Here is a 12,584-nt window from a genome sequence, read left to right as displayed (position 1 = left end):
CTGATTTCGCAACCCTGCGAAATTGGCCTTCAGCTTGGAGTGATCTGCTTCCATTGGCTCTAACTTCTTCATTTCAACTCTGATTTGCGAACCGTTTGAAGCATTGGATTGTTGACTTCCCGATCTTCGAAACGACATAAAGCATGCATAAATTGGACTATAGGAAGTACTCCAAAAGTGGCTGAAATGACTGTCATCAAGAATGCTTCAAGGTAGATTCTCTCTTTACTTCTCCTCCTTGCATTCCGGATTGGTTATGGCAAAGGACTTTAAGGCTTCAAAGCTCTGATTCTTCATGTTCCTGAGCTTTCCATTGCTTTACCATGGATTCCAAATAACTCTCCTCCATCTTGGATTGCTTTGGTGATCAAATTACTAACAAAAACACCAAAACTTACACAAAGTGATTAGAAGTGATTGCAAAGGTCCTTAATATGTTAATTGGGTTAAAGGGCGATAATTACTACTCAAAAGTGTTTAAAAGAGTTAATTACAAGCTATCAAATAGCCCTTTTTGAGTAGTAATCAGTGACCGAGTCCAAAATGAAGAACTTCGGGTCTCTCATGTTTCTTCTTTTGACCAACTGGTTGATGTGCTCACCAAGCTAGTGTCTCGGCAACAACTTCAACAACTATGTGTCAAGATTGGTGTCTCCACTAGACCCATCTCGAGGGGGCATGATAAGGCTATACAATGGATAAGGATATATTGTACAGTTGATAAAGATAAAGATACATATTTGTATTTTAAAAAGCCTATGTTTTCTATTTTCTATTCCATGATGCTAGCAATAACCCAACAACCTGGGTTAACATCCATTATATATATTCTTTAACCATCCTTTACACTTACATCAATAATTTAACTTAAAATTTAAGTAATAATTCTTTAGTTTCATTGAACACCTTCTATGTGCGTGGAGTATGGGAGAAAGGGATTGTGCAGAAAAAGTGTGGGGAAAGTTCATGTTAGTGAAGTGTTGTTGTTGCGGTGAAGTGATGTATGTATTGAACTGAAAATTGAGATTTTCTCCAAAATTACCTCTTATCTCATCTTGTAAAATCATTCCTTTCAATAAGGATTTTCTAAATTTTCAAAAGTATCACACTCACGTTTTAAATGAAATGTCTTATTTCCTTCCATTTTTTATTTTTTTATTTTATTTTATTCTTAATAAAAATGATGGGAAATTTAAATATTTAAATATTTATTATTTATATAAAAAATAGTAAATGAGTATTTATTTTTACAATAATTAATTAAATTAATTTAAAGATAACATAATTTTGAAATTCTAAGGAAAATGTGAGATTAAAGTCGAAGATAATCTTATATCTATAAAAAAAATGTACATATTCTTTTATAATAATTAAAAAATATTTCAATTAATTTTATAATATATATGTTTTAAATAATTTCATTATCATAAAAATATATTATCTGAATCATTTTATAACAATACAAATGTTTATTATTAAAAATTTCTTGAAAAACATGAAAATTAAAAATGTTTGGATGGAGAAAATTTTGGAAAGAGAATCTCTTCAAGATGTTGAATTTTCAAAGAAATTTTGTTTTCAATACTTACGAAGTTTTTTTTTTTTTTTGTTGAAAAAAAAAGCCTTTTTAAGAGACTTTTTTTTTTTTTTTTTTCATGCCAAAACTATTTTATTTTTGCATATATTTTTCCACTTGTTTTTTAAGATATTATTTTGATATACAGTACCATTGTCCAAACATCCGGTCCCCCTCTTGCACCCTACTGAAAAAGAGATCAGAACCCAGGCTTAATGTGAAAGTGGCGGCAAAATCTCGAAATATGGTAGTTTACTCACTCCGACCCTGCAATTTCAATTTCAAAGCAGGTCGCTCACCATAAGCTAGGGTTTCAAGAGAAGCGACAATGGAAGCGGCCTCTTCAGTCTCTGATTTAGGGATTCTGGACTCTGTTGACGATGCCTCCATCACAGAAATTATGGAGAGCTGGGACGGTTTCTGTAGAGCCACTGAAGCTCTCCTCAACGGACACGGCGATCTCTCCGTCGGATCCGAATTCGTTTCTCACGTTCACTCTCTCTGTAAGCGCTCGCTCGGCTCTCTCGTTCAAGACCACTTTCTTCGCTCCCTGGAGGTACTGTTATTTTATGTTTGTGCTTTTCTAGGTAATATCAGGACTATTTCAGTCCTTTTGATCAAATAACCCATTTCAAGTTCTTGGTGAATGATGGAACCGAATTACTGTGGTGGATTGGAAATTTAGAATTGTGTGGTGTTTTGTTGCAGGAAACTTTTGAGAGAAATGGTGCTACGAGGTTCTGGCGGCATTTTGATGCTTACACCCACGTTGAAGTTATGGAAATGAGTAAATCCCCTGTACGTATGCATGGCATTCTAGAATTCTGGTGTTTTTGTCATGTGGTATGATCGTATGCTAGATGGCTAGTTTGAATCTTCTACAAGACAAGGAAATACATGTTGAATTACTTACTTTCTCCTCTGTATCTCATTTCTCCAATCCACAATACCGAGTTATCCCGTGGCTAGTCCATACTGATTTTGTTATAGGATTTATCTGTATTTATATATGATATTGTACAAACAGTAAGGATGTGTCTAATTCTTGGAAACTGTGGTGGGATGAATTAACAGAAGGGAGAAAGAAAATGAAATCAAATACAAGTTTCCCTGAAACTAATTTATCCTCTGATTTTCTTTAATGTTTCACACTTTCAAAGCAGAAAATAAAGAACTTGAAAAGGTTTAAATTTCTCCCTAATTTCCATTATATTGTCCTTTCCTTCCTATTTTTAATCCCAATTGAAAAAGAGAAATACCTTTTCCTTTTAATTTTTTTCCTTTCCTATGTCTATTCCAAGTTCCAAATGGAGATCTTTTGAAGTTTCTTAATATTTAATTTCGATTACTTCTAACCATGATTAGACAGGTAACTTGTAGTCAAATATCAATATTTTGGGAAGCAGGATTAGATTTTCCTGGCCAGTCTGAAGAGCATAGGGAGGTTGGAATTTTTTATTTTTTATTTTTTTTCCCTGGTTGGCAATAAAAAAATTATAGAGAGTGGGAAAAAATTGTAAACCAGAGTACACTATACAATGGGGCACCAAAAGGCTATGCCAATAAAGAGAGAGCTCAATAAACAACTCCCTTCTTCAGCAATATTTATAAGGATGTTAGAATATCCTAGTCATCATGGTGATTATCTGTTTGTATATTTCATTTTTGATCCAGACTTATAATGCATTTGGATATTTATTTTTTTGACCTGAAATTTTCATGTAGTTATTTTTGATTAATTTTTAGTGTTCCAATTCTCTTTCATTGGAAAGAAATAACTCTGGTGTTCTTCAAGATGCTGCTGGAAGCTTCCAGCTGTTTATGCAATCTGTCAAACTTATATGATTTGATCAGCTTGCAGTTGTTTTCTTGTTTTGCTTATATTTTCAGTCACATGAATGTGAAATGCAGATTCAAGAGAATGGGATTCAGAAAGTATTATATAAAGCATTGGATGATGTGTCTTTGGAAAAACAGTATCAGGAAAAGTGCCTGTTAATGCTGGTTCATGCTTTACAGTCATACAAGGATAGTATATCAGAGGAAAGACACAACTCAGATGCAGAAAGAATCCATCTTTTTTCTAAATATCAGTTAATAGTGTCTTCAGTTCTCATGACCACGCTTCCTCGGCATTTCCCTGGTAGTTGTTTCTGGATTTTTACTTTGTATAAACATGTTTTGGACTTGAATTGGCTAAGTATATGTTTCTGGAAATTGAGTCATATTCTTATTGTTGTGGTTCGTCATGCCATTCTTATTGTTTGTATGCTTTGTACTATTGATAACCGGTCCTAAATCATGAAGAATGTGTTGGGGATGGTTCAGTGGAAGAACTCATCATTATATAGGATCTGAACAGCTTCTGGGCAACCCCTTCTATGAAGAGCTTCAACTAAGGAACTTTCTAAGCATGTAAACCCAAAAAATTTCTTTGCACTCTTGAAAGTATGTAACTAATATTTTGATTAAATTGCACATGGGACATTTTTTGTCACAGTTTCTGAAGTACCAACACGTATATTTGAAGTTCGAATATCTTGCATCCTTTTTCTTCCCCTTGACACATATAGTCATTACTTAATGAATAAAATGATTTTATTAATTGATATTGCCCATGGTATTTTTATTTCAGTTCTTGAATTTAGGTAAAAGTGAAAAAAAGAAAAAAAAGAAAAGTGAGATAAAATGCTAGTCATACTTTAAGATTTGTGGAGACAGACACAAGTGCGTTGATAGTTGTGTGGCAACTTCCTAAGGGGCTGATGTGTTACATCAGTAATTTAATTTTATTCCCATCAATAGATATATTTATATTGTTACAATACCATCCTAGAAGGCAGGAGGCGTTTCTTTGTTTCCCTTTTAGTTTCTTGTTGTGATTATTTTAAGGCTTGTTATATTCCCAGTTAATGTTGTTTCATTCACCACTCTCTAGTTCATCAATCATCGCATTTTTTTTTCATGAAAAGGGCTGTTACAATCAGCTATACGATGCATGGGTAAAATAGTTTTCTGCATTCTATGGAACTGATTATCGATACTGCTGATCTATATTAGTTCATTTACTGGTTCTTTATATCTTACTATGTTCTCAGAGATACTCCACTGTTATTTTAAGGGAAGGTTGGAGGAGTTAAGTACAATTATGGCTGGAGAATATGAAGATGATAATGAATCTGACGACAAAGATGACATGGATTTAGATGAGAAAAATAAAGTCTCCTATAGAGGTGAAATGGATATCGATGAATGCTATCAGCGGAGAAAGTTTTTAGAGAATAACAAATTGGTGAAAAACATAGGAAAGGTGGTTCGTGATCTTAGAAATCTTGGATTTACATCCATGGCTGAAGATGCCTACGCTTCTGCTATTTTCTTGCTCTTGAAGGTGAGAATGTGCCATTTGCCCCATTGTGCAAAGATTATTCAGCATACCTTAAACCCTTTACACCCTGTGGACCTCTTTTAGAAGAACAAATTTTAATATATCAATGCATTTCGGCTTCTCAACTGCACCTACTTTTCATATCATAGTTTTTTTTTCGCTTGTCACTTACTAATTTATCTATTTTCTTTAATAAGAAAACAAAAGATATTATGAATAGTGCCTAAAGAAGTGCACTGAAGTACACAGGATTGTCACTTGATAATGATCTTTATCTTGTTTGTATGTCAGGACAAAGTTCATAATTTGGCTGGGGATGATTACAGGAGTTCTGTTTTGGAATCTATTAAAGAGTGGATACAGGTTTTTTTTTCTTTTTCTTTTTCTTTTTAATTCACATTATTATTATTTTTCCCCTTTAGATTGTAGAATAACAAATGCCTTCATTTGAGTAATGGTGTATCCCTTGTAGTAACATAATTATTGCTGCAATTTCTGTGATAGTTGGGCATCCTTTAAAATGCATAACTTCAATAGCCTGGTCTAATACAGATGCACCTAATGATAGCCTAGTCCTTATCAAGTACTGTTTAATGGTTCTAAGTTCAATATTCATGGTCTTCAAGGCATCAGTTATCAAATACTTTAAGCTCTTTTTTGGGTATCAGTTGAGCATGGTGCATCAATCAGACTAAAAAACGGTTTTTACTTTCTACCATAGTATAAAGTAAGTACATGCTCTATGTTGTGAATTTATATACTTAAAATTTATAATGACTTTCAATGATCTAATCTAAGTGGTGAGAATGATTTTGTTTCTTCCATCCAGATAGTGAAATTCTGTTTGTGCCATAACATTAGATGTTATAGACACAGATCTGTTATTCAGGTTGCATTTATCATGTTCATTTTCTTAGTATTTCCCTGTGCCTATGATGGTTAAGTGGTTGTGATAATGTTAGTAATGGAAGAGTTTTCTTAATATTGTGCATTGTGTAGGCTGTGCCTCTTCAATTCTTGTATGCACTTCTTGCTTATCTGGGTGACTCTGTTAGTTATGATAATCCTTCATCTGGTCTCAAATCACCTTTGGCTTCACATCCCTCTTCATGTTATCCTGGAATTGACACCCCCTCTGAAGGACTGATCAGATGGCAGTTGCGGCTGGAGTATTTTGCTTACGAAACATTACAAGATTTAAGAATAGCCAAACTTTTTGAGATTATTGTGGATTACCCTGACAGGTAGTTCTTTTTTTTAATTTTATGTTTTTGGCATTCTTAATTCAGTTGCTCCCTTAGATTTTTTTAATGGGTCACTTAAGAGTGCCTGTTCATTGCTTTTATACTTTTTGTGGTTTTGCCTTTAATTCTGTTATGATTGGTCAAACACAGCATTCATTTAGAATTGTGTAGTCAAACTTAAACATTATGTGACAACAGTGACATACATGTTAGGGTTTGAGGAGGTGACATAGAAAACTAAAAATGTTATCATGTGGCAGCGCTGATAAGTATCATAACTAGCATATATCTTGATGCATGTTGCAAAAAATTAAGGTTAAAGTGGCAATATTGTGTTAGGTAAATCAACCTTTTCTACTAGAATTCTTTCTTCAAAGAATCTCCTGTTGCATGCCGCATAAAATGCAATTTAACTGGAGGCTACATCACTCTTTGTTAATGTGCATGATATTTGTTAATTGCATATAGAGCATGGGTATTGTTCTGTCACATGCAGTAATGACTAAAATGAATGGTACTGCATGTTCCCATTCCTTGTCATAATAATTCTTAACTGAGTATATGTTTTCTGACTCTCATCTAAGATTTTCTTGGGCATTTCTGCAATTGGAAATAAATGATAATCATGAAAATTGCAGTTCTCCTGCTATTGAAGACTTAAAACAGTGTCTTGAATACACTGGACAACATTCCAAGTTGGTTGATTCATTTATATCTGCATTACGATATCGCTTGCTCACTGCTGGTGCCTCAACCAATGATATATTACACCAATATGTTTCAACTATTAAAGCACTGAGGACCATAGACCCAGCAGGTGTTTTTCTTGAAGCAGTGGGTGAACCAATAAGGGACTATCTAAGGGGAAGAAAAGATACCATAAAATGCATTGTGACCATGCTTACAGATGGGACTGGTGGGAATCCAAATGGACCTGGAAATACTGGTGATAGCCTTCTTGAAGAATTAAATAGAGATGAAGAAAATCAAGAGAATGCTGGTATTGATGATGACTTCAACATTGATGAAAAGCAAGACTGGATCAATGCAGAACGGTATGTATATCATATCATGGATTTGGAGAAGTACTTTTTAGTTGTACATGAGATATGAGATTAACTATTATGTTTTAAGCTGCTACTATGAAATGCAACTTACCTTATCTGAGAGATGACATGTTTCTCTTCATGAATTCTGCCTTTTCAGCTGGGAGCCTGACCCAGTAGAGGCTGACCCATCGAAGGGTAGCAGGAACCGGAGGAAGGTTGACATACTTGGGATGATTGTTGGCATAATTGGTTCGAAGGATCAGCTAGTTAATGAATATCGTGTTATGCTGGCTGAAAAGCTTTTGAACAAATCTGATTATGACATTGACTCAGAGATACGTACTTTAGAACTCCTAAAGGCAGGTGGTTCATATATTGGAATAAATGATCTCCCTTCGAACTAGCAAATTTGAGTACTGTGTTACAATAAGTCCAAACTGTTCAACTTATGTTCATGTTCATGCTGCCATTTTTCCAGATACATTTTGGGGAGAGCAGCATGCAGAGGTGTGAGATTATGCTCAATGATTTGATTGATTCCAAAAGGACAAACTCCAATATAAAAGCAACCATAACTCAGCCATCCCAAATAGGTGTTTTTTAAAGCTTCATTTGCCATTTTGCTCTACCAACTTGCACTTGGGTCTAGTCTTGCCATCATTTGCAAAATGCTATCTTTCCTTCTTTTTAAAAAGTTTTGTGCATCAGTGCTGGTAATGTTTATGTTCATAGGTTCTGAGCTAGGAGAAACTGGGGTGTCTCTGGATATTCTGGATGCTACAATCATATCATCAAATTTCTGGCCGCCAATCCAGGTACCCAATTTGTTTTATCAATAGTATTTATGAAATTATATTTTGGGGAAATGATAATGAAACATATTGATATCCCAAAACATCTTCTTGCCTCTAAGATGAGAAGGCATATTTTCTTCATAGTTATCACTGTTAATTTTTTGGGTCTCTGTAGAAGTGTCTCTTAAATTTATACGGTGGTTCGCTTCTTTGAGAGTTTGTTATATATGCAAATTATGCAAATATGAATTGTTAATGTTGGAAAGTGGTTGCTAAATAATGAACAGTTAGTTGCCAATATATTGCTGCATTTGGGTGACTTCAAGCAGTTTAACTCCTCAATGGCTTCTTCTGCTACAATTTGCTGCACCACATAGTCATTAAACAATCTCCCATTTACAAGTGTCAAGAACACCTTTTTGTCTTTTAATCCATGCTTTTGTACAATTTTTTTTGTCTTTTAGTCCATACTTTTTTGTCTTTTGTGTCAAGCTGTTTTTCTGTATGAAAGCTATATTACTTTCTCATTTGATTCAAAATCTGTATTTACAGAATCCTTGTTTCCTCTTATGAACTACTTCTTGTTGCACTTAAGTGACGTTGAAGAGTACTTGCAGGATGAGGCTCTTAACATACCTGGGCCTGTGGACCAGCTGCTTGCTGATTATGCGAAAAGGTTTCACAAAATCAAAACTCCTCGAAAGCTACTATGGAAGAAAAATCTTGGTACAGTCAAGGTCAGGCACTTCAAAATTTATAACTATCTTAGATTCCCTTTCTAAACTTGAATATCTGCTGATGTTTAGGGATTAAAATTAAAAGAGAAATGTTCAAATTCTGTTTTCTTGGACTGTCTCACGCAAATAATGTTTTTCAAATTTTATCCTGGCTTTATTGTTTTTAGCTGGAGTTGCAATTTGAGGGTAGAGTGGTGCAGTTCACAGTGGCTCCTTTGCATGCAGCAATTATAATGCAATTCCAAGATCAAACAAGGTAACCTCAAGAATCACCTCAGCACATTATTTGTTACTCATCTGTATGTTAACGTTATCAATGTTGCCTACTTCAACCTCAAGAATCAGCTCAGCACATTATTTGTTACTCATCTGTATGTTAACATTATCAATATTGCCTACTTCCAGTTGGACCTCTAAGAATCTTGCAGCTTCTATTGGGGTACCTGTGGATGTACTTAATCGTAGGATAAATTTCTGGATAAGCAAGGTATCTTTGACTACTACTTTCAGTGTTTTATATACAATTTGGATAGCCTCAATTGAAAATTGCAAAAGTCTTCTATTGGAGAGAGAATTTCATCATTAGCTTATCATTACCTTATGATTGGAGAATCCTGGTTTAATGAAAACGCATTAACAGTTACCACAGTCAGAAAAAAAATGTATTTAATTACTGATTCATTCTATTGGCTGATCCAATAATATTTTGCACCCTTCAGATTTAAGTGCAGAGTTACTGCTTGTTTTATTAATTAAGCATAATTTTCTTCCTTCGCATTTTTGCCTCTTATTGTAAAGTTGACTCTAGTCTTAATGTAACTCATATGTAGACATTTATTTTTCACAAGAAATGGTTTATTACTTTTTTTGTTCTTTGCATTGCTTAGATCCAATCCTGTATCCACTCTGTTTCATCTGAAATTTTAATATTTGATATACGAATCTTAAAAAGCTAGAAGCTAAGCAGAAAACTACTTATTTAGCTTCCTTCCCTTTTGTCTCTTTGTCCCAGGGAATTCTCTCGGAATCACTGGTAACAGATCCTAATGACCACATATTTACCCTAGTGGATGATATGGTTGAGCCCGGTAAGAATAGTGTTAATGCTGGGAGCTGTGAGGAGCTTCTTGTATGTGATGAGGAAGGGGAGAGATCTGTAGCCTCTGTTGAGGATCAATTGCATAAAGAAATGATTGTGTATGAGGTATGTAACATAATATGTTCTTGATATACTGTCAATTTTGCATATGCTAATGGGGTATTTAAATATGATTCAAAATCCATACATGCAGCATTTATATTGAAGATGACCTCTTTAGTGTGGTTGTGGTGGTTAAGGGTGGCGTGGGGTTAGAGAGGATTAACTATGTTAGTTTGTTTTGTTTTCATTTCCCCTTACCAACCTTGAGTTCAAATGCAATACAGAACATAATGAACTTTAGCAGTTTTATTGGGAAATGAAATGTTGCCAATCTGAAATTCATATGTAATGGAATTAATTTTTGACCCAGGGCTTTTTTGATAAGCAAATTAAAAATACATTGACATAGGCAGCACACCCGAAAAAGGGGCATCTTTCACATGTTTTTTGGTTCCAGATGATGGTTTTGATCTAGGTGAATAATAATTTGATTGTGGCTTGTAGCTCGTTCTTGGTATGTGGTAGGCCAGTTCAATCTAGTCCTGCTATTGTAGCCTGTTAAGCGCTAACCTTCTATTGCATGATATATATTACATGGCATAAAATTTGGTGCATTCATATAAAACCCAAGGATTCGCTCTTCAAAGAGTGCACTTTTCTACAGGAGCTACATGGTACACCCTAGGGGATTAAAAAAATCACATTACTCTCGAAAAGAGTAAACAATTAGCATTTAGACAATCCTCACGATCTCAAACTTGAGATCTTAAACCAAGGAAAAATATTATGTCCTTAGCCTAGTTTAAGCTCTTCTAGAATAGAAGTCTAAACTGAAGATGTCTCTAAAAACACTCCCTAAATCAAAGTAGTTTTTTGTTCATAGGTCTCTCCCTAAATCAAGAAGTAAAATTGATGCATTACAAAATACACATCTCATTCACTAATTTTGAAAAGCTATAGCTAAACCTGTATGCCCCCTACCTCACTCCAGTGGCCAAGCTATTCTTGGAGCCCTTTTCCCAATTCAGTTCAATATACTAGGTATCCTAAGCCAACTTCTTTCCAGCAAAGCTGAAGGTTTGCCCCATGAGATGTTCTCTTGGAGTACCAAATGCAACCACTTTGTGCCAGAAGATTGAAAAGTAGCTGAAATAGATTTTTTTTTTTCCCCTCCTCAAATCTTTAAGATGGTTTGGTTTTAGCTATAACCTAAATATGCCATGAGTGTACACCTCTGCCTGCCTTGTGGTAAGGGGAAATCAATACCAAACATTAAAAATGCTTTGACTTGTCCAACTCCAACAACAATTTTGTTTCTTTGGATGCTGGAGAATAAAATTGCAAAACCTGCATCAACTGGTAAAAGTATGCATGTGTAAGAACTTATACTGTGTTGCATTCTGTTCCAAACATAGCTTTCTAAATGGTATTTCGTTTTGGTTGTAGAAATTTATCATGGGGATGCTCACAAATTTTGGCAGCATGGCATTGGATCGGATTCATAATACTCTTAAGGTGATAACTGTTTGAACATGCTTGGTTGTAATGATTTAGATAAAAAAAATATAGCAGCACGAGTATTTACTTTGTCCATATTGCTGCAGATGTTTTGTTTAGCTGATCCTCCTTACGACAAATCACTGCAACAACTGCAAAGCTTCTTATCTGGTCTTGTTTCAGAAGAGAAATTAGAAATAAGAGATGGAATGTACTTTCTAAAGAAATAGCTGACATACAAAATGAGAAAATAGGATCAGCACATGCTCATTAATGAAAAATGTATGTGATTTGCATTGTAGATTGTTCTGTACATCATGTGCTGGTAGTGATTCTTCTCTCCTTGTTGGTTGCTTCGAGTGGCCTCTTGTTTTTTTCATTTTCCTTTTCATGATCATCATAGAATGGCAGGTCTGTCAAGTGGTTAGCCTTAGCCATTCATAAATCTGGACCCTAATGTTTCCAATTTCCTTAAGTATCATAATAGCCCTTGTTGAGTTTTAAAATAGTTTGTTTTCAAACAATTGGATGCTTGGCTGCTTGGTCACGGTAATGAATCATGTTGTGTGTGCGTGTGTGTTTTGTGGGGGTGGATGAAGGGAACAGTGCCGTTATATTTCCAAACAAGTCAAGAATCAGAGATGTAAAGTCGGCGATCCTTTGTTAATTACTCAGAGGGTAATTAGAGGGAGAATGAGAAAAAGGGGCGTCAGATTAGTATGTTTTATTATTTCTAAACTTATCCATCTTTGTCCAGAACATGAGAATAAGAGTAGGGATTTAAATAGGGGTTTATAGGATATATCATTTCTTCAAAAACACTATAGTTTATCTGAAGTATCCACGAAATATCAAATATAAAAGATTTTTTTTCATAAAAAAAATAAAAAAATTATCGATATAATATGAAATTTTGAAATAAAAATCCAGAGCTTGTTTGTGTGGCAATGGGACTCCAGCTCAATGGATAACATTTGTTAAAATCATAATCTCACAAAAGCAAAATCATATTCTTCAATTTTATTAAAAAAACACAATCATTTAGATTTTAATTATGGTTTAACTTCTATATTTTATGCGGTAGAAGTATAAATAATTGCTGCATGTTTAATGATAGAGAAAAAAAAAATACAAATATATGTTGTGTTCAGAATTCTA

At 34.4% G+C, this 12,584-nt stretch overlaps 1 protein-coding gene across 2 annotated transcripts; it reads left to right on the top strand.

The window, feature by feature from the left end:
* Window positions 1-1,710: 1,710 nt before the first annotated feature.
* Window positions 1,711-11,727, top strand: LOC100263601 (anaphase-promoting complex subunit 2). 2 transcript variants are annotated; one of them, XM_002271407.5, is made up of 16 exons: window positions 1,711-2,132; window positions 2,285-2,374; window positions 3,488-3,719; window positions 4,675-4,967; window positions 5,256-5,327; window positions 5,964-6,208; window positions 6,847-7,263; window positions 7,415-7,616; window positions 7,736-7,850; window positions 7,990-8,072; window positions 8,669-8,788; window positions 8,956-9,044; window positions 9,194-9,275; window positions 9,801-9,992; window positions 11,376-11,444; window positions 11,534-11,727. In XM_002271407.5, exons 1-16 carry the CDS (start codon window positions 1,905-1,907, stop codon window positions 11,654-11,656), a joined length of 2,652 nt encoding a protein of 883 aa, XP_002271443.2. In that variant the 5' UTR covers window positions 1,711-1,904; the 3' UTR covers window positions 11,657-11,727. The 2 variants fall into 2 exon arrangements, with proteins under 2 accessions (XP_002271443.2, XP_059596766.1); XM_059740783.1 differs by having other exon boundaries at window positions 1,723-2,132; window positions 3,467-3,719.
* The last annotated feature ends 857 nt before the right edge of the window (window positions 11,728-12,584 follow it).

This window comes from Vitis vinifera, chromosome 1 (genome assembly GCF_030704535.1).
Source record: "Vitis vinifera cultivar Pinot Noir 40024 chromosome 1, ASM3070453v1".
Taxonomy (NCBI): domain Eukaryota; kingdom Viridiplantae; phylum Streptophyta; class Magnoliopsida; order Vitales; family Vitaceae; genus Vitis; species Vitis vinifera.
Note: the sequence above shows the minus strand (reverse complement) of the source record. Positions and strands in the feature narration are given on the sequence as shown.

What these genes read in the sequence shown, in the direction of transcription:
- LOC100263601 (XM_059740783.1), top strand. Translation starts at nt 1,905, where the DNA reads ATGGAAGCGGCCTCTTCAGTCTCTGATTTAGGGATTCTGGACTCTGTT. An exon ending in GCTTCCTCGGCATTTCCCTG is followed by an intron (nt 3,720 to 4,674) that starts GTAGTTGTTTCT and finishes CTATGTTCTCAG; the next exon opens with AGATACTCCACTGTTATTTT. An exon ending in GGATTCATAATACTCTTAAG is followed by an intron (nt 11,445 to 11,533) that starts GTGATAACTGTT and finishes ATATTGCTGCAG; the next exon opens with ATGTTTTGTTTAGCTGATCC.